Here is a 25,293-nt window from a genome sequence, read left to right on the forward strand (position 1 = left end):
TATCTGTGTGTACTCTCTAAAAAAAAAATCGAGTGAAAATATTCACTCTTAAAAGAGTGAATACAAAAAAGAGTGAACTTAGAGTGAAATTGGAGTGAATTTTGAGTGAAAATGTTCATTTTCACTCATTTTGGAGTGACCTCAGGGATCACTCGAAGATTCATTCAATTTAGCATGATATTGTCACGTGATCACGTTTTACGCTGCGCTCGTTCATTCAAATTCATTCTTGGGCATCCAATTTCGCATTTACTGCAGTCAATTTAGCAGACACGTTTATGCTTTTATTCCCTTTTTTCACTTTCATTCATTGTTTGCAAACATCATAACGTTTCATATTTTTGTATTAATTTTTTCTGATATAATCTTCGCAACAGTACTTTCAAAATATGTGTCTGTGTTTATAATGTTGGATAGCATCATTTCATTCACAGATACATTAATATTAAGTTTGTTTTGACATTAATTGGGAGAGGAGGTTTCAATTTACATCGTGATTATTTCTTTCATCTACAGGTTTCATTATTTTCGTTTGGTGGGTGTTATATTGCCTTAATCATCATTAGGAATAGAGTTCTTGGATCAGCTCTAGCCATCAATTTGTCAAGGTTATTACCCTCCAATGCTTTTATGATTCTTTCCCTGTCTTCTTGAGAGATACGCCTGTGTCTAACTATAGTAGTGCTGCAATGACTGAACATAAGAAAGTGAAGTGAATCTATGGTACTGGTGCATGTATAGTTCTGATAACATGTATGAAAGAATAGGGGCGTTACAGCACAACAAACTTGAGTTATTCATGGTCAAAGATACCTTTACTATAATTATGCTTAACAGTGTGTGGATGAAACAAAAATTCACATTTAAATACGTATAAATCACAGTTCTCACCTTTTCAAATTAGAAATAACATTACGCCAATTTGAATGAACATGTTTGGAATTTGACTGCCCATACGCGAAATTGAATGACTGAAATGCCATTTTCCGCCAGTGCTGGCGAATTTGAATGACTGAAGAGCACGTGCCAATTTGAATGCCCGTTTTACGAATTCGAAAGACACATGTCCGAATTTCATTGATCGAAACGCTAAATTGAACGAACAAGTTGCAATTTTGAATGACAGAATTTGCAGTGACGAGGATTTTCGCTAAATTGAATGAACCTTTTAATATCAAATGGACTGACAAAAGTGCGAAATTGGCCGGGAAAACCTATATACTATATTATGTCTCCCATCTCTGTCACAATGATTTACCTTTCATGTGAAAAATCAGCCATGAATTATTATGAATCATGGACATGTATATTTCTGAAAGTGAACAATGTTGATTATTTTGTACCATACAGAAACAATAAAATGAAATGAAACGAAATGAAATATAAACCAACAGTGACGTTACCCTCATTCATTTGTTTTGTTAATTCAATCAATCAACATTGTTGAACTGGTGTCGTTGTCTGAAACCATTGTGTTATTTCATAATTTTCTATTATCATCTAAAAAAAAAAAAATCAATCGACTGTTTACTCAAACGTTCCATTACATTGTGTAATTGGGTATTTTTGATATTCCTTTTAATCTGCTATTACGCATGTAAACCCTACTTTCTTTTTCACTACAATACCAATTGAAAAATTCGAATATATATTTCTTTGTGTGGAAAACAATCATATCTGAAATGATTTCAGGTTACTTCGCAAGCCAATTAAATACTGACATAAGGTACAGACATCACAAGTTCATGTAATATGCGTATTGAATAAAGTAACGATAGTATCACTACTCAGGAAAACATGCGTATATAAGTTCACAATTATCACCAGTGTTTATTTTGTCCAATTCTATAGCGATAATTTCGCCGCTCTATTTGTTCGTGTTTTTTTTTTCTGAATATTAATATGAATACACTCTATAAGAAAAATAGAATCAACTTTGCACAGAAAAATACGTGAGACACAATTGTAGCACCTTTACGGATTCAATTTTGCACCTTTCAGACCATGAATAATTATGCAAAGTTGCGCCTTTTAAGGTGCTCACTGATCTGAAGGTGCAAAATTGCAACCGTAACGTGCTATGATTTGTCACAGGAAAAGGTGCAAAGTTGAACCTATTTTTCTTATAGTGTGTGCGATATTATATGATTATTGGTGGAATAAGTTTCAACTTTCACTTGATAAAAGACCGCAGGAGACATCCACCAAATTTATTGAATATTTCTGTCACCAAAACTTTCACTGCTCAAAAATTTCGTGTTACAGATTTCGGTTCAGGCAATAATTTGAGATAATTTAATCCCAATCAGACAGTCAAAATTACTATGATGACACGATACATTGAAAAACTAGAAATGTCGCTATGGCGACTGACGCCTCCGCCATAATGCATTATTCTCCCAATAGGTGTATGGTACAATGTCTTCACAATGTGTGATGACAGTTTCACATAACTGGCAGAAATATCTTGAATGTTCACTTTCCACGAACTGGGTTTGCTATAATTGTCTATTAAAGAGTGCAGGTACGCATATTTGGGGAATTGAAAATTTTTACTTGACTTCTGACCGATCTTATTATAAGTTTACGCATTGAGTATAATTTTCAAGGTATGAAGAAAGAGTGTAATTACAGTACAAAATATATCTTTTTTTTTCATTTAAACCTGACCTTTGACCCTTAACATTTTACCTTTGACCTTCTGGCTGGAAATTTCCAAGAGAATCTCCATTAAGTAATACATGTACATATATCAAATTTTAAAACTAATAATGCAATCATTGCATATACTAGTATATGAGGAAAATAGTAACATTTTGAGGAGTTGAACTTGACCTTTGACCCCCCTGACTATTGACCCATGACCCCTAAATTCCCTAGATAATCCCTGCCAGTCAGTACATGCATAAATGTACCAAGTTCCATGAAGATACATTGAACTATTTGCGAGAAAAGTGATATTGCAACATTTTCACCTAACCTTTGACCTTTTGACCTTTGACCTTATGACATGAAACTCTCTCTGGATAATCTTTACGCAGTAGTACATGTCTACACAAAGTTTCAAGAAAATAACTGCGGGCATTGCACAGATATGGGGGAAATAGCAACATTTTTAGCATTTGACCTTGACCTTTTGACCTTTGACCTCTTGCCAATGTCACTAAAATCTACTCAACTAATTGTCCCATCATACATCATCCTTGGACCAAGTTTGGTGAAAGCTGCTTCATCCAGTTTTGAGTTATCACGTAAACAGATACATTTTAGGATTTGACCTTGATATTTGACCTTTGACCTCTGTCCGATTTCACTGAAAAACTAATCAAGTAATTGTCTCATCATACATCATCCTCCAAGAAAGTTTGGTGAAATTTGCTCCATCCAGTCTTGAGTTATCGCGTAAACGGATACAATTTCATGATTTGACCTTGACCTTTGACCTTTGACCTTTAGCCGATTTCACCCAAAATCTAATCAAATCATTTCGCCATCATACTTCATACTTGGACCAAGTTTGGTAAAATTCCAGTAAATATTACTCAAGTTATCGCGTAAACGAAAGCGGACGGACGGACGGACGAACGGACAACCCGAAAACATAATGCCTCCGGCACCACTTTGTGGCGGAGGCATAAAAAATGGTGCACATTGCGTGTTTGCATTTGTTTTTGCGTGTATTTGTGAGCACCAGACTAAAAGTCTGGGAAACCCATGAAAAAAGGAAGGACACAATTATAGAGAAAGAGTGTTTGTTTGTGTGTGTGTTTGTTTGTGTGTGTGTGTGTGTGTGTTTGTGTTTGTGTGAGCGTGTGTGTGTGTGTGTGTGTGTGTGAGTGGGTGTGTGACTGAGTGGGTGCAGTGTATGTGTGTGTGTGTTTGTGTGTGCAGGCACCTAGGAGGTTATAAAGGACATGGCAAGGATGGAGAAAATGAAATAATCGAAAATGTAAAAGCATTTGCTGCGATGATGACTTATGTTCAGCTTGTTTTTTTTATCGCTGCTATTTTGCTTTACAATGATGCACTTCTGTTAGTTACTATACTCGTAAAATTTTGGCTAGTAATCATTCAATATGGTAGTTCACAAAATAACTTTCATGTAACAAAAAAAATAGCACACTATTCCCATATAAGTACGACGATTTATGTGTCATTCCTAGTAACGATATAATCTAGGTTTTCCCGGCCAATTTCGCACTTTTGTCAGTCCCATTCCTAATTGCTGCATTCAGTTTAGCAAAATTTAGAGTAGATGACATGTTCGGTAGTTCTCTTCATTCAATTTCATTTTGGATTATTCAAATTACCTTTAGCCTCATTCTAATTAACACTTTTTAGTTTTTCAATTGAAATTCGTAATACAAGCATCATTTCGTTATTCGTTCATTCAATTTAGAATGATATAGTCACGTGATCACGGACATGCTGCACTCGTTCATTCAAATTCATTTTTGGGCATCCAATTTAACATCTTTTGCAGTCATTATTTAGCACGCATGTTTATGCTTTGGTTCTTTTTTAATTTTTTTTTTCAACATAGTTATTGTTTTGCAAGCTTCATTACATTTCATATTTTCGTACTCATTTCAGAGATTTTGGCAACAGTTTTTTTTTCTTCTTCAATGTGCTTACTGAGTCTTCCAGTCCGAAGATAGTGCATTATGTGGCCACAAGTTATCTGGCCGTTGAGCGCTTTATTCCGAGTGTGTCGACCACTTCTAGGAAGTCAAGGTTATGATCATCAAATGTTCCTATAATTCTTTTTCTGTCTTCTTGAGAAATACTTCTGTATCTAACTTGTGCTGTCATGACTAGAAGATGAAGTTAATCTGTAGTTTTGGTCATGTATATAGGCCTAAAATGACATGTATTGAAAGAAAATGGGCGTTACAGAACAACAAACTCGAGTTTAACAGTGCGTGGATGAAACAAATAGTCACATAGAAATACGTGTTTAAATGTTATTACCTTTCCTAATAAATAACATGACATTAATTTGAATGAACATGTTTGGAATTTGTCTGCCCATACGCGAAATTGAATGACTGAAATACCCCTTTCGGCCAGTGCTGGCGAATTTGAATGACTGAAGAGCACGTGCCAATTTGAATGCCCGTTTTACGAATTCGAAAGGCACATGTGCAAATTTCATTGATCGAAATGCTAAATTGAACAACCAACTTGCAATTTTGAATGACAGAATGTGCAGTGACGAGGATTTTCGCTGAATTGAATGAACCTTTTATCAAATGGACTGACAAAAGTGCGAAATTGGCCGGGAAAACCTATCATATATTTATCACCATTTTCATCAATGCTATAAGATCACCATTTCATCCCCCCCCCCCCCCTCAGCATTACCCGTTGGTCATTGTGGTACATCCTGCATGGTAAGAAGGAATTTGTGGATGAATTTTTTTTTCTAAGGATTAAAAACAAGAACCGCCTGGTTTGTTTTGTTTTGTTTTTTAGTTAGTTAGTTAGTTTGTTTGTTTGTTTTTTGGGGTAGTGCGCTGATACGGGGTCCTATCACATGCATGTTTCGTTGCTAACGCCCTGAGAGGTACTGTAAAACATGATATATTCGCGGCACGAAATTTTCGCGAATTGGAGCCGATGGCCTTTTTCGTGGCATGAAATTTTCGCGAAATGCCGCTGGCGTTCAATGTATAGTGTAGACAAGAAATTTCGAGTGCATTTTAATTTCGCGAATCTTAATCGAAGTTCTCACTTTGCTGTAACTACCTGTACTGCAATTTGGAACGACTGGAAATACAAGCAGTATGTCATGCATAAAAGGAAATGAAAGCAAAAACAAAGACAGTGTCCCAATCAATCGGCTACCGGAAGCAACTGATTCTTTTATTTGACTAAATTCTGACATTGTGCACCTTACAGGTGCCTAACATAATAAACTAGGAAATGAATGATTGCTGAATTACAGACAAAGCTGGTGACTGCACTGCGAAGAATCACTCTAACGAGGGTTAACGAGAATCATTGATCTGTAACTTACATAAAGAAAATAACTTTTTAGAATATTTCGTGCACTGTATACTCTCTAAAAAAAATCGAGTGAAAATTTTCACTCTAAAAAGAGTGAATACAAAAAAGAGTGAATTTCGAGTGAAATTGGAGTGAATTTTGATTGAAAATGCACATTTTCACTCATTTTGGAGTGACGTCAGGGATCACTCGAAGATTCTGGAGTGATCCCTGACGTCACTCCAAAATGAGTGAATATGAACATTTTCACTCAAAATTCACTCCAATTTCACTCGAAATTCACTCTTTTTTGTATTCACTCTTTTAAGAGTGAATATTTTCACTCGATTTTTTTTTTAGAGAGTAATGTCTAGTCTCCTTTAATCATAATTATTATGTGTGGAGTTAATCATCAGCATATTATTCAATGTATTTCTAATTTGAAGGTACACACAAACTTCTATCTGAAACTGCGACACTGCCTTAACCCTAAAAAGACTGGGCTTTTTTGAAGGTTTTGAGGACTGGGGACATCATGGATTCCCCCCCCCCCCCCCCACCAAAAAAACAAAACAAAACAAAACCAAAAAAAAAAAAAAAAATCTCGGCCATGGAATGTCCGATTGTCGCCAAATTCGTCATGCACTTAGTTTATGCTGCATATCCGACAAGATGGTTGTCTAGTGATCCCTTAATTGTGGAATATGTGAAAGGAAATTGTTTGACATGTATCTGTAAGAAAACTGATTGTCTAAGATGAAAAATTAGGTAATTAATTAAACAATACTCGTTATACATACCAAACTCGAGTATCTTGGTATTTCTTATGTAAAATATCGTTTTTATTTCTTATGATTTATATTCTTTTATGTTTTTTTTTTGTATTCAGAACAATTAATTTCAACTTCAGATCAGATTTCAATAGCTGAAAATGGACTGTGCAAGAAAAACAAAAGAAACACATTAGAATCTTGCAAAACCTCATTCAATTTTACACGTAGACACATACAAATACACCATTTTTTGACTGACATGTGACCGTAAAATATTACGTAACACCGTAACCGCTGCAGGTATATACGCAAATTAGCTATTAAAAGATGCGTAATACTCTAAAGAAAAAAGTCGTGAAGTCTTGCGGTGAGATCTTATAATTTGGAAGTTATCGCGAAATTTCCGGAGGGGGGGGGGGCATGATGCTCCCCCCAGTCTTTTTAGGGTCAAACTGCATAAAGAACGGGACAAAGAACATTATACACAAAAAACAACAACAATAACATTCACATCGTCATTAAGGTAATAGCCCAAAATACTGAATGAAAAGCACAATTTTAGACAGCAATAATCCATAGCGAAGTACAATGGTACCGCACACCGTGAACTATAGTGGGGCGTTGTAAGAAAGTCGAGTTGCAATTGATTGCAAATATATATTGCAACTTGCAATCAATCTCAAGTTTCCGTTGCTAACTGCACGTTGCAGTTATTGATTGCAACTTTCTTTCAACGCCCCCTAAAATAGTACAGGCAATCCACTTTATACTTCAAAGTATGACCATGAGAGACATAGCATTAATGTGCAACTACATACAATGTACAGATATAATTATTTCTGACCTCAGTGTGACCATAGAAATACCCTGTAGTCCACATAATGCTACTGCAAAGTCATTAATCATTATATACACGAACCGTTAAATCTGCCGCCATTCACAATACATTACGTTAGACACAATTATACAATTGTCGATTGTGGTACATGTTATTTTAATTGTTCCTCTTCGTTTCTGCATATCAGGCACCAGCTCATTGTACCCATCATCTATACTCATCTAACTGTGATTCAAGAAACCACACACATAAGTATATTATTTATTACCAAGACATTATGTACCTCTGCAGTTTGGATAGATTAATGGTACCAAACAATAAAGAGCACTTGCAGTTCCACCACTTTTATTCGATAATAAGATGGTACAACACAATTAGTAACAACAACATCATAACACTCATAATTACAGTGAAGATGTTCTTCTCGCGACCTGTTGACCGACCGTAGCCCTATACAGTTTACTAGACCTATGAGGTGGGATATACCCCTGTCCATTGGTGATAGCTTATTGGCTTGCCCCTCTGTGTTTGTCAAGTTTGTGTTTTTAAAGTGAAGAGTAAGGAAGCAAGGAAACGAAGGGAGAGACAAGAACCTAATAAATATGTGTACTATCATAGCGAGGGGCATTAGATATGATTGTTGCTTTCTATAACTCTTTCTGAGGAACTTGGGACAGTGTGTACAACGCTATCGGATTTTCTGTGCCGATCAGAACTGTATAGGCCTAAATGCCTTATGTGCCAAAAGGTGGTCTATGTAGAAGATACTGTCTTTGAATATCATCAACGTGACTTGTACGTATCCTTTATGGATTCCATCATCATGATGAGTAAACTAATCATGAATCATCGGAAGTTGCTTATTTCAACAAGTTGGAGTTCAACAAACGGTCAAAAGTCAAAACTGACACGACACTGTCATTGACACACTCTCAGGAAAATTTCTCGCTTTGTAAATACGCGACGACGTTGGTTGTTTAAGGAATTACCATGTTTACATGTTTGTGTAACTATAACTTTTGATTGTACGTGTCCTTTGATTTGACAACGTGCCGCAGTGAAGTAAGGGACACAGATTTTGCCCCACATGATAACCACTGACATAAGGTGATTTACTGGGACATTGACTTTGCAGTGATAATAAATCATGGGCCTATAATCACATTCATCCCTATGTAACTAATATTGTTTCTAAGCCATATAGAGCCACTTTGAGGTATTACTTAGCCGCATTTTCATTAACTTCGGTACTTAGAATAGACCCATTCAGCATCAGATCCAACATGGCAGTCGTGCGAAGCTTTCTTGGTACCTTGTACTGGTTAGGCGTAGTGTCACTGTTTCTGAGAATGAACTCATGCAGACGATTGAAAGTACCGCACTCCACAATATGAACATGTGGCGGAGCAATGGAGCCTTTTACCCGAAATGAGTTGTAAGAGAACGAAAGCCGGCACAGCGCTCATCATCAACCTGAAAAAACAAATCGATAACAACAAAAAAGAAATACTGAAGCACAATGTCACTGTACGAAATTGAGCTTTGGCCTTTTTTACAAGCAACACCATAGCACTAATTTACAATATACAAGTGCGACGCTCACTTTATGATAGAGAGAAGATAGATAGATAGATAGATAGATAGATAGATAGATAGATAGATAGATAGATAGACTGATTACATTTATGAATGTTCTTCCGGATTATGAATTCGTTTATATGATTATTATGTGGGCAGCGGTGTGTCCTAAATGACACAAAAAAAAAAAAAAACGATTTCGTAAGTCCCTAGGAGTTTTGGCAGTCACAGATCAGATTGCAATCATTTTGTTTAAGACCAACTGGATTTCCCCAAAGGACACCCTTTGACCTTCATTGTGTTTGCAAAATATTATGAGATTGAAGGATTGTGACTCTGCGAGATATTAATCTAAATTACAGGAAAAATGGCACATTGCAGATTTATGTTAGGGATGTTTCAGGACTATCTCACCATAGAAAGAATTTAAGATAGTTGTACCACTGTATATTGATATGCAAAGTATTGTAGTGAGATCAGAGCGATTGACATGACCACAGCTTGGCTGAGTGGCTTTTTTCCTAATAGCTAATTCCAAAAATATTATTGAAGAGATATTATGTGAAGAAAAGCTAAATGGAGCAGTCTAAGAAGTGCACCCACCTTATTGAGGCAGGCATGATTCAATTCTCTCTCAGATGGTGTGTGTGGTCTAGCTCCAAGAAGATGGACGTAATGGGGTCGATGTTCAGATTCCTGTTCTTAAACTGCATCCAAGGAAGAGAAAATTATTAAAAATGGGTAACATTGTTTATTATCACGACAAACAACTTTCATTTAACGAGAATTAATGAAAACACTGTGAAAACATGACACCAGGACACCTCGGTTTATTCCTGGCGGGTGATCATTACAAAGAATTTAATTAAGATGTGTGCTTATACCCCCCCCCCCCCAAAAAAAAAAAAAAATCATAAAAATAAAAAATAAATACATACATAAATAAAAAAACAAAAATAAAATAAAAATAAATAAATGAATAAATAAATTAATAAATAAATCAATAAATAAATAATACATTGCATAAGTATATCATGTATATGAGGGCTATAGACATTAATCTACCATCGTAATCTGAATCTTTTGACTGCTAGGCAAAAAATTCTTCTCCTTCCTGACTAATAGAGAAAATCTTTATCTAAGCGATCAAAAACAGAAGCCAAACCATTAACGTTGGGAAATACGTTTCTTATCTAAAGACGTTTGAAAACTATACTATACCTAGTATAGGATATGTAAATGCTATAAAAACTGCGCACCTCATGATTATTTTAATACACGTTGTTCTCAGCCTATAAGAAATTGTCTGTCGTTAATTTCGATTTATCATTTTCTGGAAATCATTGTAGGCCTATATAGACATTACATATTTGTTGTTTTATCGGGTGCTTGTCACGACCCATGCAGCCCACGGGCTGGATAATATAATATTAATAATAAAGGGAAATAAGGCCCATGAGTCCGACACTAGGCAAAAAAAGAAAGAAAGAAAGAAAGAAAAGGGTCGCAAAAATGGCATTACATCAAGAGGCATAATGAACGCAGTGTCAATTTCGTTGGCCCTCTGTTGTCTTGTGTCGAACTCCTGGGCCGTTATGAGTTGTGGGTGTCGGGCTCGGGGGATTTCCCCGTTTTGTCAATATTGTGTTCAGTGATATCGGGAGGACATTATGGATTATAAGATATTCACTTAAGTAAATGTGAGTGTGTGTGTCGGGCAGGGGAGGAATGATTATGCATATCGTTCCCTAGCTCAAATCTAAAATCCCTGTCGGCAATAAATAACACCTCAGTCTGAGACACGAACCCAGCTGATTAAGAAGAGTGCTCTCTGCAACTGCGTAGTCCATCAACTCCAGGCCAGGCCACTGGTCTACTGCCGCCTCCATGCATTGCTGCACCGTCTGCTGGTCTAATTTTTCAGAGTGTACATTCAGTATCTGGCCTTTCCTGGATAGACAGATTGAAAGTTTCAAAAAATAGCAAAATGATAAAAAGTGCATGTTTTGTAGGCCTATTCAAGTGTACACACCTTCGCTAAGCATAACACATGTGACATATCACGTTAATACCTAGCTGATGATAGTGAGCAAAAATTGAGCCGGAAAAAAAAAAATCAAAACAAAACAAAGTCATATAACGTAAGTTTGATTGAAATTGGAAAATAATCATGGTCCATTCATAAATTGAAAGTTAACATCTGAACTCAGCCCTGTCGGAATTTTGTTTCTCTTTTGCGATTAAGATTCGATATATTTTTTATCATTCATTGAGAAATATGAAATAAGTGAAATGAAATCAAATTAAATTAAAGATTCGCAATACTGTTTTTGTTTTGTTTTCTGAAGCATGATGCTAAAGTGGTTTGAACTAGCTTATTTTGTTAGAATAACATAACCCATGCTTAACTTCAACTAAACTTGATAAGCATCACTCTCAAAACTTCTTCTAGATTACAAAATACAAATTATGTAAAGAACTGTAATGAACATAACAACACAAAACACAAATCTATAGGGCCTACAAACGATAATATAATGTATATAAGTGTGTGTTGGCTGCATGCAAAGACATATGGAAAGTATCATTAGAACAATAAATGAAATCATAAGCCATCGTATTCAGAAAATTGGTAATAATCATCGAAAGGGTAATCACAACTAAATAACTAATAATGATAATAATAATAAGGTCTTATTTACCCAGGGTAGCCTCTTCAGTGTTGCCACTGCTCTACCAGAGGGCCCTGCTATTACTATTACCCTAGCGTTGCCAGGTACCCATTTATACACCTGGGTTTAGAGGGACATTGTGGGTAAAAACATCTTGTCCAAGGATGTAAGCACTGGGCGGGATTCGAACTCACGGTCCTCCGTTCGGGAGTCGGGAATCTTATCCACTATGCCACAGCGCGCCCCCCCCCCCCCCCCCCTAATGGGTATAATGATTATCGAAAGATACCAGTTTCTAAATATAACCTAAAACATATATTCTGTAACATTCTGTTTAAAAGTACAGTTTTTTGTTGCTTGATTGAATGTAAAAAAAATGTTGTTTTCTGGATATGAGTAATTCCATTGTCATTGTTAATGTACATAACACGAATGTTTTTTTGCAGAAATATCGACGCATTCAATTCATTATTGTAATAATAATTATGTAATCGACCATGACCTGTACCTGTTCACCTGTACCTCGGTGAGAAAATATTTTGTCATATCTTGCTAATCAGTGATACAGGTGATTTTACTTTGTATAAACCTTTACTGAAAACAGACAAATCTCTCCTTTCCCTTTCTTCTTTCAACTATCCTATCTCTACGCAAGTCATCCCTCCCTCCTATTCCCCTTCCGATGTATATTATAATATTATGTTATAGTGCTACGGGGGCTGCACGTAAATCAAGCCACGCTTATGCTGTAGCCCCTGTGTATTATTCATTGTTGTATGTTTTGTTGTACTTTTGCTGTACATTGTACAAAGGCAATAAAGAAGAAAATGCTCTGCGAACAACTTATATTTATGTTTGTACATGAATGTGTATGTACAATGATGACAGAGAAACCAATAAATCAAATCAAATCAAATCGAATCGAATAAAAAATGTGATATATGGTAGATTATTGAATCATTTATTGCGCCAGATATTATCAAACAATATCTATTTCGTTTAAAATCCGTGTTTGGTCTTGGCAAACATATTTACATTTCGAAGGGAATACTCTGTAGTTTGCATAAATATTCGATTGGCAATACATCTGTATATTCAAATAAGATGTGATGAAAACATTGAAATATAACAATTAGATTCACTCTTTTCCATCTGCTTTGTATAGGGTCGACTCCTGATTGATTGTATTATTCATTATTTCCGGCAAACATAATATTCTTGTCTGTTTAAACAATGCCTGAAAACAGCTTAAGTTTTGTTACTTTAGTCATTTCGATATTTGTTCTTGTTTGCAAATGTTACTCTAAGTTGTAAAATCAGGTTTCTGTTTTTTGTGTTCTTTATTTGCTGGGTATAGATACATTGTGTTAAAGATTGGACTGAAATGCAATTTCGTACCAGATACGGGCATGCAGGGTAGAGGAGAGATGGGCCCTATGTAGCCATGAATACATGGTCAAGTTTACATAGAGAAGGAATTATGACAAGATTCCCAGAGAAAAGGAGTAGGAGCCTACAAATATATCGGGGGGGGGGGGGGGTAGGTAAAATTTGCTGGGCACTAACCTGTACATGAACTCGACAACTGGCGTGTTTTCATGATATCGTGTAACTCGAACCACATCGCCGTATCTGAATCGATAGATCCCAAAGATCTGAGTGACTACCATCTCGTAGACGCCTCCGACTTTCAACTCGTCAATGAAGAATGTTTGTGGGCTCTCTTCGTGCCTGTCACAACGAAATATATGATTATATTACATGCATATATATATATATATATATATATATATATATATTTCTTAAAACAAACGAAACAGCAACGAAACAAAAAACAAAACAAAATGGTATTCGCATACAAATTTATACCTTTTATATCCGTTCTGCCCAACAAAACTGTAAAGGCTCTCGAATGATAACGCTCAATATAAAAAAAGAAAAAAGAAAGAGAGATGCTATAAAAATACATAATGATAATAGTAATACTAATACTACTACTACTACTAATAAAATGACAATAATGATAATAATTATGCTACTAATGATGATGATGATGATAATAATAATAATAATAATAATAATCATAATAATTATAATAACAAAAGTAATACAAATAATATTCCAAATTGAACATTTCGGAAATTTGATTCTACTTAATGTGTGGAAATGCCTATTTCACGGGAAATACAATACTTCTGAATCATGTGCATTGATATGAACAGAATGACTTTTCAGTCATTATAGAATAGGCAGAGCTCTATACTATCTATAATGTAAAAATCATTTTGGATATTTTTGAATTTGACCCCAATTCTAAAACATAAATATCAAACGTGAGCTTACATCGAAATTCGAGCATCTTCTTGTCAACACCTCCATACATATCAGCTTTTTTGAATTGCTACGTATCATTTCATTTGATTGTTATATTTCTTTTTCGGTTTTTTTACGTTAAAAAACATTTTTCCCTAATGTGTGCTTTGGTGTATGTTACCGTTACTGCATGGTACAAGGAATTAATTAATCTAGAGCCTTTTGTTTTTGATTTGAATTATTCAGGACTTTTTGCAGTAATGCTTTGTGACCAACGGCGTAGCCAGGATTTCATCTTAGGGGGGGCGGTTAGTCTGCGAGGGAGCGAAGCGACCTAGCCCGAGCGAGCGGAGCGAGCGAGGGGGGGGGGGGGGAGGGTGTGGGAGGGGGGTGTCCCCCCCTCCCACGGTAAGAACTTTTTGCATTTGGATGTTGTAAATGGTGCAATTTGATGCATGTTTTTGCGCGTTTTATCGACGTGAAACAGTCTCACTTGTTTATGGTAGCAGTTTATTTTGATGTAGATTATTATTAAACATGCCTATAAAATGGTATAATTTAGATACACTTCTTGTATTAATTCTTTTCACTAAATATCATGAACGCGACTGAACCCGAGCGAGCGGAGCGAGCGAAGGGGTAGGGGAGGGTGTGGGAGGGGGGTGTCCCCCCTCCCACAGTAAGAACTTTTTGCATTTTGATGTTGCAAATGGTGCAATTTGATGCATGTTTTTGCGCGTTTTATCGACGTGAAACAGTCCCACTTGTTTATAGTAGCAGTTTATTTTGATGTAGATTATTATTGAACAATTTGCCTATAAAATGGTATAATTTAGATACACTTCTTGTGTTAATTCTTTTCACTGAATATTATGAACGCGACTGAACCCGAGCGAGCGGAGCGAGCGAGGGGGTAGGGGAGGGTGTGGAAAGGGGGTGTCCCCCTCCCACAGTAAGAACTTTTTGCATTTTGATGTTGCAAATGGTGCAATTTGATGTATGTTTTTGTGCGTTTTATCGACGTGAAACAGTCCCACTTGTTTAAGGTAGCAGTAAATTTTAGTGTAGATTATTATTGAACAATTTGCCTATAAAATGGTATAATTCAAATACACTTCTTGTATTAATTCTGTTCACTGAATATCATGAACGCGACTGAACCCGAGCGAGCGGAGTGAGCGAGGGGGAGGGGAGGGTGTGGGATTCCACGGTAAGAACTTTTTGCATTTTGATTTTGCAAATGGTGCAATTTGATGCATGTTTTTGCGCGTTTTATCGACGTGAAACATTCCCACTTGTTTAAGGTACATAGCAGTATATTTTAGTATAGATTATTATTGAACAATTTGCCTATAAAATGGTATAATTTAGATACACTTCTTGTATTAATTCTGTTCACTGAATATCATGAACGCGACTGAACCCGAGCGAGCGGAGCGAGCGAGGGGGTAGGGGAGGGTGTGGGAGGGGGGTGTCCCCCCTCCCACGGTGAGAACTTTTTGCATTTTGATGTTGCAAATGGTGCAATTTGATGCATGTTTTTGCGTGTTTTAACGAGTTGAAACAGTCCCACTTGTTTAAGGTAGCAGTATATTTTTTATTGAACAATTTGCCTATAAAATGGTATAATTCAAATACACTTCTTGTATTAATTCTTTTCACTGAATATCATGAACGCGACTGAACCCGAGCGAGCAGAGAGAGCGAGGGGGGAGGGGAGGGTGTGGGAGGGGGGTGTCCCCCCTCCCACGGTAAGAACTGTTTGCATTTTGATTTTGCAAATGGTGCAATTTGATGCATGTTTTTTCGCGTTTTATCGACGTGAAACAGTCCCAATTGTTTATGGTAGCAGTATATTTTAGTGTAGATTATTATTGAACAATTTGCCTATAAAATGGTATAATTCAAATACACTTCTTGTATTAATTCTGTTCACTGAATATCATGAACGCGACTGAACCCGAGCGAGCGGAGCGAGCGAGGGGGTAGGGGAGGGTGTGGGAGGGGGGTGTCCCCCCTCCCACGGTGAGAACTTTTTGCATTTTGATGTTGCAAATGGTGCAATTTGATGCATGTTTTTGCGTGTTTTAACGAGTTGAAACAGTCCCACTTGTTTAAGGTTGCAGTATATTTTAGTGTAGATTATTATTGAACAATTGCCTATAAAATGGTATAATTTAAATACACTAGTCTTCTTGTATTAATTCTTACACTGAATATCATGAACGCTGTCTGTTCAGCAATCAAACAGAAAAAGCATGCACACGAGGGTGTAGATAGGGGCATATCCCCTCCCACACGAAGGTGATTTTGCGTTTTCAGACCTGAAATTCAGCGATCTGGTGCAAATTTTTGGTGCAATACTTCTCGCGGAGCTTTTGCGTTTTTAGAATTGAAATAAAGCGATCTGGGTATAGCCACAGTCTACTTCTTTGCATGGCGGGGTGAAGGGGGGGGGGGGCAAGCAGGGAGAAGGCGTGGGCGAGTGTTATCTCCACCCTTCCCTTCCGATGGAGCTTTTATCTTTTTAAGGTTGAAATTGAGATATCTCGTATACGCATAATTGATGGAATCAACATTTGGGAAATCACCCCCCCCCCCCCAAAAAAAAAAAAAAAATGATGGGGGGGGGGGGGGGCTGAGGGAGGAAAGGGTCGATTAAAAGGGGAAATTCCCCTTATACATGAGGGAACCTTCAGTTTTCGGAATATAAATAATAAGTCTTGTGCACTCAGAATTATTCAGAATTTTTTGTAAATCTAAAAAGTGTACTTAGCTAGGGAAAGAGGCACAGAGGGGGAGGGTTTGGGAGGGGGATACCCCCTCCCAAGCACGAGAAATTTTGCATATTTTGAATTGAAATTCAACGATCTGGTGCACACTTTGAGTGAAATATTCAAAAAAAAATATCTTATTTGATGAAAGGTTGCAAAGGAGACCCGCTTCATGTGCATGCATACAGTATACACGCATTTTTTTTTTCCGCCTCCCAAATCCCCGGTCCAAATCTTAGGGGGGGGGGGGGGGGGGGGCGACCGCCCCCATCGCCCCCCCCCCCCCCCTGGCTACGCCAGTGTTTGTGACATAGATGTAGTTGGAAAGACTTGTCATGACCATGAAATACAATCACCGTCGAGTGAAAATCTGTTAGGTGGATCTGAACCCCAAACACTTTTCTTACATGTTTTCTTCAGGGATGAACTCAAAGACAGTAAATGTTGGCATCAGCACGAACTCGTCCTTTCCCTTTTTGGTCGGTGTGATGTTCATTGCCATCACGCCCTCTGTGGCACCAAGAGCTCCTCCGTAAAGGGGTAGTCCTAGTGGCAAAATGAGAGCAAAGCAACATTTGGATACAAAGCTGCTCATCTGAATCGGCTTTATTTTGAATATTTTGATGATCATGAATGCTGTCAAGTTCTGCCAGCCTACTTAATATTTCCACCGGAGTCACCTATATAGCTTGATGTAGATTTTGATGACAGCTAGAGGAGCGTTTCTCCTTAAACATGAGGCATAATCCGCCAAAATGTAAAGTTATTGTTTTGCCATAATAGAACATACCTGATTATCTGAACAAGGCTGGATTCGCATGAATGAATTTCATGAGAAATTTTCAAATGAGAGATTGAGATTTCCAACTAGTCTCGAATCTGATATGGATGACCATACCAATTACTTGAGAATCCCTTAAAACAAAACAAAACGTGCCAAAAGATATTGCCTTTCATAATTTCCGACATATATAACATTATGTCCGTTCTACTTATCTACTTAATATCTGTCTATTCTCTTACTTCAGTACTTTGTGCGCACTGACACCTGGCAGAAGTCATACGTTGCTGAGATTAGTTTCAGTTCCAGTGGAATAAAAAAAGAAGAAAAAAGTAACACTGTGCCTTTATATAAAATATATAATTCACCTTTCACATACGACCTCAAGAGTTCGTCTTTCAGGCCTACAGAGTCAATGGCTTGTACTCTGAGTAGGTAAGGCCACACCCTTGCCATGATACCTTCGAAGCCTTTTTCAAACTCCGACCTTAATTCTGCGGCTCGCTCTGGATTTCCATTACCCATTGCTTGCTCCAAAGCGCGATGAGTTTTCGGGGGCAGCTTCTTCGCGGATACCGTCCCATTTTCGATGTCGAGAACGATGTCAGGCCAACACTTCTCGAGTTGTCGCATGGCAGACATGAGATTTGAGGTAAAGCTAGCGTTGAAGCTTCCGATGTTTCGATCCCGCAGGCCAAACAAGAGGTGAACGTAGATTGCATCATAAGGGTCGAAAATATCAAAGCCGTCTGATGGCGTTGAATGTATGACCAGTAATGGTCTCATGTAGGCAGGGATCATAGAGGCAGGGGCCATGAGTGTACCTCCTTCAGTGTACCGCATCTTAGGGGCAGTGTATAGGTAGACTTCGTGCTGAAGGTAATAGGAATTACCGAAGTTTTGAGTCGTTGTGTGACCAACTACTGCTATAAAATTTGTGTATACTCTTGAGAAGAAAGACTTTGGATACGGTAGCATTTTGGATTTTCCCGTTGTCCCGGAGGTCAATGAGAATCGTACAGGAGGTTCCCCCGTAAGGACACCCGTCTCTCCTTTTGCCATCCGCTCTATGTACGCCTGGTATCGCTCGTATTCCGTTAATGTGTGTTTCTCTCTGAGGTCTTCCAAAGACGAGATTGCCGATAGATTGTAATCTTTCCCGTACTCTGTCTTTGCGTTTGCTTGGAGAAAGGACTTCAGTAAGTCTTCTTGTGCTTGGCGAGGAGTCTTCCATGCCTTCTGCAAACTTGACAGTTTTCGAAACCGAATAATGGCGAAGATAACCACCAAAGTAAAGTGGATATATGCTGTCTTCAGATTGTGCCCGTAGGATATGCGATATGTGGACATCCATAGGGACATGATGGCCAGGAAAAAGCTCATGAGACCGGCAAACCCTGTTGACAATAAACAAACAATAACATGGAAAAGAGCATTGTAATGTAAGGAGAAGGGCTCCACTGCAGCTTGGCGACCAGTGAGCGAATGATGTTTTTTTTTTTTTTTTCGACATTTTTGGCAAGAATAAGAATAATAATGAATTCAAACAGCTATGAACAACAGCCCATGTGCCAGATTCTTAGAAAAAATAAAACGAAATATTGATGTTGTACAGTACATTTGTAGTTGCATATATATGCATACATATAGTACGATGTACATGTATGTAGTTTGACAGGTGCTGCTCAGAGAAGACGCCGCTCCGCAGATACTTTTTGTAAATGGAGACGGATATCACTATCAAAATAATATGGATGTAAACAGTTAATACTGATCTAATAATGTTACGTTTTGAGTTTGTTTCAATATATATATATATATATATATATTTTTTTTTCTTTTTTTTTTTTTGCTGATATGGAGTGATATTGAACAGAGAATTGTTCGTGTTTACCAGGGGTGATGTTTCTGATACAGTATGCATGAACGTGCAAATGAATAGCCAGATATTCCGTTTAAGTTTCCTGTTTTGAATATGGGGCGGTGTTTTTGCATGGTTTGAAAGGACGGTTTGCTTTTGAACACCTGTTTACTAGGGGTGGTGCTTTCTGTCATGTGGGAATGTGTTGTCTTTTTGAACATGAAGCTTTGCTCTTGCATGGTTGGAAGGGACGGGTTGGTTTTCACACCTTATTCTTGATTTGCAAATACATGTGTCATGTATGTATGTGCATGTGTGTGCAGGGATATTGATGTGCGTTTAATGTTTATTATACACATGCATGCATAATATGTACATGTCTAAGACATTATGGTGGTTTGTTTGAAGCATTTTCAGGGTTCACTTGGCCTGATATTCATATCAGACATGAGTACATTTATGTTGGTAAAAAGCACTGGTCTGCGAGCTGCAGAGAAAACAACGTTCAATGTCACGCAGAGGTGCCACCATTCCCTTGCGTCTCCTTTTATGCATGACACCTGCTGTACAAGACATAGTATACTGTGAAGGGATGACACATGCTAATTGTAATTATGTTATTTGCAGGTAGAAATTTCATCTAAGTGGCGACGGTATTATTTAAATATGTTATGAGTTTGTTTCAACTTGCTCTGCTGAAATGGAGTGGTATTGAACGGAGAATCGTTCGTGTTTACCAGGGGTGATGTTTCTGTCAAGCAAGAACATGCAAATGAACAGCCAGATATTCTGTAAGTTTCTTTTCTTTTTTTTTTCTCTCTTTTAATTATGGGGCTGTGTTTTTGCAGGGTTGGCAGGGACAGTTTGGTTTTTAACACTTGTGAAAGTTCATACAGGTTGGTTTATTCATGATTGGGTTGCATACATGTACACGTGTACGTATGTACATTGTATGTGCATGTGTGGGTACTGAAAAGGATGTGTTTCCATGTTTATAGAATACATGCATGCATAATATGTACATGTCTATGACATTATAGTAGTTTGTTTGGGGTATTTTTCAGGGTTCATTTGGCATGATATGCAAAACAGACACTAGCATTTTGGTAAAAAACATAGGTCTTCGGGCTGCAGAGGTGTAATTGAAAACTGTGTACATTCTAATTGTAAATGTGTCATGCAGAGGTGCCACCATTCCCTTGTCTCGTTTTGTGCATGACACCTGCTGTACAAGTGTACTGTGAAGGGATGACACATGCTAATTGTAATTGTGTTATGCACAGGAAAATATTCATCTAAATGGCGGCGGTATTATTTGTGGCCAGTGTGATCAAGACAATAATGGATGCTGAAGTTAATAGTGATTTTAACATGTTAAGAGTTTGTTTCAATTTGTTCTGCTGATATGGAGTGGTATTGAACGGAGAATTGTTCGTGTTTACCAGGGGTGATGTTTCTGATACAGTATGCATGAACGTGCAAATGAATAGCCAGATATTCCGTTTAAGTTTCCTGTTTTGAATATGGGGCGGTGTTTTTGCATGGTTTGAAAGGACGGTTTGCTTTTGAACACCTGTGAAAGTTCACACAGGTATAGGTTTATTCATGATTGAATTCCAAATATACGTATGTATGTGCATGTGTGGGTACTGAAAAGGATGTGTTTCTATGTTTATAGAATACATGCATGCATTATAAATTTTTGTACATGACATTATTCTAGTTTGTTTGAGGAATTTCTCAGGGTTCATTTGGCCTCATATGCAAAACAGACATTAGCATTTTGGTAAAAAGCATCGGTCTGCGGGCTGCAGAGGTGTAATTGAAAACTGTGTACATTCTAATTGTAATTGTGTCACACAGAGGTGCCACCATTCCCTTTGCGTCTCGTTTTGTGCATGACACCTGCTGTATAAGACTTAGTGTACTGTGAAGGGATGACACATGCTAATTGTAATTATGTTATGCACGGGAAAATATTTCATAAAAATGGCGGCGGTATTATTTGCGGTCAATGTGATCAAGCCAATAATGGATGCATAAGTTAATAGTGATTTTAATATGTTAAAAGTTTGTTTCAATCTGCTCTGCTGATATGGAGTGGTACTGAACGGAGAATTGTTCGTGTTTACCAGGGGTGATGTTTCTGTCATGCATGAAAGTGCAAATGAATAGCCAGATATTCCGTAAGTTTCCTTTTGTTTTTGAATATGGGGCGGTGTTTTTGAACGGTTTCAAAGGACAGTTGGGTTTTCAGCACTAATGCCTCTTGTGAAAGTTCACACAGGTTAGTCTATTATACGTATCTACATGTGTGTGCATGTGTGGGTATGGACAAGGATGTGTTTCTATGTTTATAAAACACACGCACGCATAATGTACATGTATGTGACATTATTGTAGTTTGTTTGAAGTATTTTCAGGATTCACATGGCCTGATATGCATGTAAACAGGCATGAGTATGTAGGTAAAAAACATATATCTGCTGGATGCAGAGGTGTATTTGAAAACTGTGTACATGTACATTCTACATTTGTAATTGTATGTGTCACGCAGAGGTGCCGTCATTCCCCTGCGTCTCGGTTTGTGCATGACACCGGTTATACAAGTGTACTGTGAAGGGATGATACATGCTAATTGCAATTGTGTCACGCAGAGGTTGGTATTTCTTTTATGGGTGGATATCACTTGGGGTCAGTGTAATCAATATGGATGCTAAAGTTAATAGTGATTCTAATATTATGTTAAAGGGATGGTACAGTGTTGGTGGAGTTGAAAATTGGGCTTTTGGCTTTTTGTGAGATACCAGGAAGACTCTTGGGACATAGTACAGAGCGTACCATTTTAGGAGGAATTCGGGGTTTGTTCGGTGGGGATCGGGTTTGGAATGGCTGGGGCATCCAAAAGCAGAGTGAAACACAGCAATCGTAATAAAATGTGGGTCCCACACTTTATTGGAATCGCTCTGTTTTGGATGTCTCGGGCGTTTCGGGGCCGGTTTTCTTCGGATAGACGTTGAATTTCTCATGGAATTACATGCTTTTTCATATTTCATAGGAGGTTTCTCATTATCTCACCAAAAAATGTTGGAAACCTGAAATTGGGTCTCAACCAGAACTGTATAATCCCTTTAAGAGTTAGTTTCAGTTTGCTTTGCTGAATATGCAGTGACATTGAACAGAGAATTGTTCGTGTTTACCAAGGGTGATGTTTTTTGACATGCATGAACGTGCAAATGAATGGGCAGATATTCCACATGTTTTCCTTTTGAATATGGGGCTATGTTTTTGCATGGCGGAAAGGGATAGGTTGGTTTTCAACACCTGTGAATGCTCACACAGGTTGGTTTATTCATGACTGGGTTGCAAAAGTGTATATCATACATGTATGTGCATGTGTGTGTATGGATATGGATGTGTTATTATACATTATATGTCTATACATACATGTATGCATAATATATACATGTTTATGACATTATATGGTAGTTTTGTTTGAAGTATTTTCAGGGTTCCCTCGACCCGAGATACATGACAGACACGAATACGTTGGTACGAGGCATACGCGGGCTACAGGGGTGTACTAGTATTTGAAAGCAGTGTGTACATGCTAATTTTAATTGTTTCACGCAGAGGTGCCACCTTTTCGTGGCATCTCGGTTTGCAAACATTTTTTCTAAGTACTCTGGGGGTAGGTGTTCCCATGGAGCTTCTTTTGGGGTTTTGGGTTTATTTTATCTTTAATTGTTGTTGAGGGGTCGCTTGAGACTCTTCGGGTAAGCAACCGAGTTTTGGTTAGCACGCCCTCTCCCGTGTGTGTTTTGCTATTTGTCTTTTGTAGTCTATTGTGTGTAATTCATTTGAAAACTACTTCCACAGGTTGTCCTTTTGCACGTTTTCTGAAGGTATATTTACCTAATGCAGGATAATGTAAAATTTATTTCGATGAATTGTCGTGGCCTAGCGAATAGCCAAAAAAGGCAAGATGTTTTGTTTTATCTGAAGTCAAAAAAGTATGATGTTTGTTGTATTCAAGACACTCATTTTATACCGAGCACTGAGGCAGAAATCCGTAAGGAATGGAAAGGTGAATGTTTTCTTTCATGTAATACCTCAAACTCAAGAGGTGTCGCCATATTATTTAAAGACACAATCCCAGTAAAAGTTAATAGAGTTATGATAGATAAAACAGGAAACTTTGTGATATTAGATTTGAAATTATATGAATATAATCTGACATTTATATCTTTATATGGTCCGAATACTGATAAACCTGATTTTTTTGTTGACCTTCAAAAGATTATATTAGAATTCGAAAACCCACATACTATCCTTTGTGGTGATTGGAACTTAGTTCAGGATACAACCCTCGATACATATAATTATGTACATGTAAATAACCCTAGGGCCAAAAAACAATTAGACACAATGAAAAATGATTTAAGTTTATGTGATCCATGGAGAATATGTAATCCGGATGAAAGATGTTATACGTGGCGGCAACAAAATCCCTTTAAACAAAGTAGATTAGACTTCTTTTTGATATCCTCCGAATTGCTCTCTTTAGTTTGTAACACTGATATTTCTTCAGGTTACCGTACTGACCATGCTAAAGTTTCTCTTAGTTTAAATCTTAATGAGTTTAAACGGGGACCAGGGTTTTGGAAATTTAATAATATTTTATTGAAAGATGAAATATATGTTCAGAAAATTAAACAAATTATAAAAGATACAATTATATTTTATGCAAAGGGAAATGTCCAGTTTGATCACAGTGACAACGTAATTGGTGAATGTCAGCTGACTGTTAATGATCAGTTATTTTTTGAAACTTTAATGATGATAATACGTGGGGAAACTATTTCTTACGCTTCTTATATTAAAAAGCAAAATATTGATAGAGAAAAGGAATTGGAGAAAAATATAGAAAATTTAGAAGAAAAATTATTACTGTGTAATGATAAAAGCGAAATATTAGATGAAATAAATAAACAGAAAGAAGAATTTGAAATATTACGCTCAAAAGAAAATGAAAGAATCGCAATGAGAAGCAGGATTAAGTGGATGGAATTAGGAGAGAAGCCCTCAAAGTATTTCTTAACCTTGGAAAAACAGAATAATGTTAATAGACAAATTCGTCAGCTCTTTTGTGAAAATGATATTATTATGAATCAGTGCGATATACAGAAAGAAGTGTTTAAGTTTTATTCCAGTTTGTATGAAGAAAAAGAAACCACAGATGTAGATTTAGACTTATTATTGTCATCTTCTGACATACCAAAACTATCACAACAAATGTCGTTATCATTAGAAGGTCCCTTAAATGAAGAAGAGGTATACTCTGTGTTAAAAAATATGAAATGAAATAAATCTCCCGGATTAGACGGTTTTACCGTGGAGTTTTATCGTGTTTTTTGGAAGGAAATAAAATCTTTTTTGTTAAATTCTTTAAATTATGCTTATTTTTCAGGACAAATGTCGGGAGCACAAAAAATGGGAGTAATCACATTAATTCCAAAAGTAAATCAACCCCGACAGTTTCTAAAGAATTGGCGTCCAATTTCTTTATTGAATGTAATATATAAACTGGCATCTGGTTGTATAGCAAACAGATTTAAGACATTTTTATCATATTTGATACATGGAAATCAAACCGGATTTTTGGAAGGTCGATACATTGGTGAAAATATTCGTTTACTGTATGATATACTTTTA

The 25,293-nt window shown here is 37.1% G+C and overlaps 1 protein-coding gene across 1 annotated transcript; it reads right to left on the reverse strand.

Moving 5' to 3' along the window:
* Positions 1-8,818: 8,818 nt before the first annotated feature.
* Positions 8,819-19,817, reverse strand: LOC139717732 (uncharacterized). Its single transcript, XM_071629233.1, is given in 7 exon segments — positions 8,819-9,060; positions 9,777-9,884; positions 10,985-11,127; positions 13,416-13,580; positions 17,344-17,482; positions 18,086-19,114; positions 19,751-19,817. Coding segments are annotated over 7 exon segments (1,893 nt in total).
* Positions 19,818-25,293: the final 5,476 nt, after the last annotated feature.

Source organism: Diadema antillarum, unplaced genomic scaffold (genome assembly GCF_040938485.1).
Source record: "Diadema antillarum isolate AM-2024a unplaced genomic scaffold, OU_Dant_1.0 scf00000081, whole genome shotgun sequence".
Taxonomy (NCBI): domain Eukaryota; kingdom Metazoa; phylum Echinodermata; class Echinoidea; order Diadematoida; family Diadematidae; genus Diadema; species Diadema antillarum.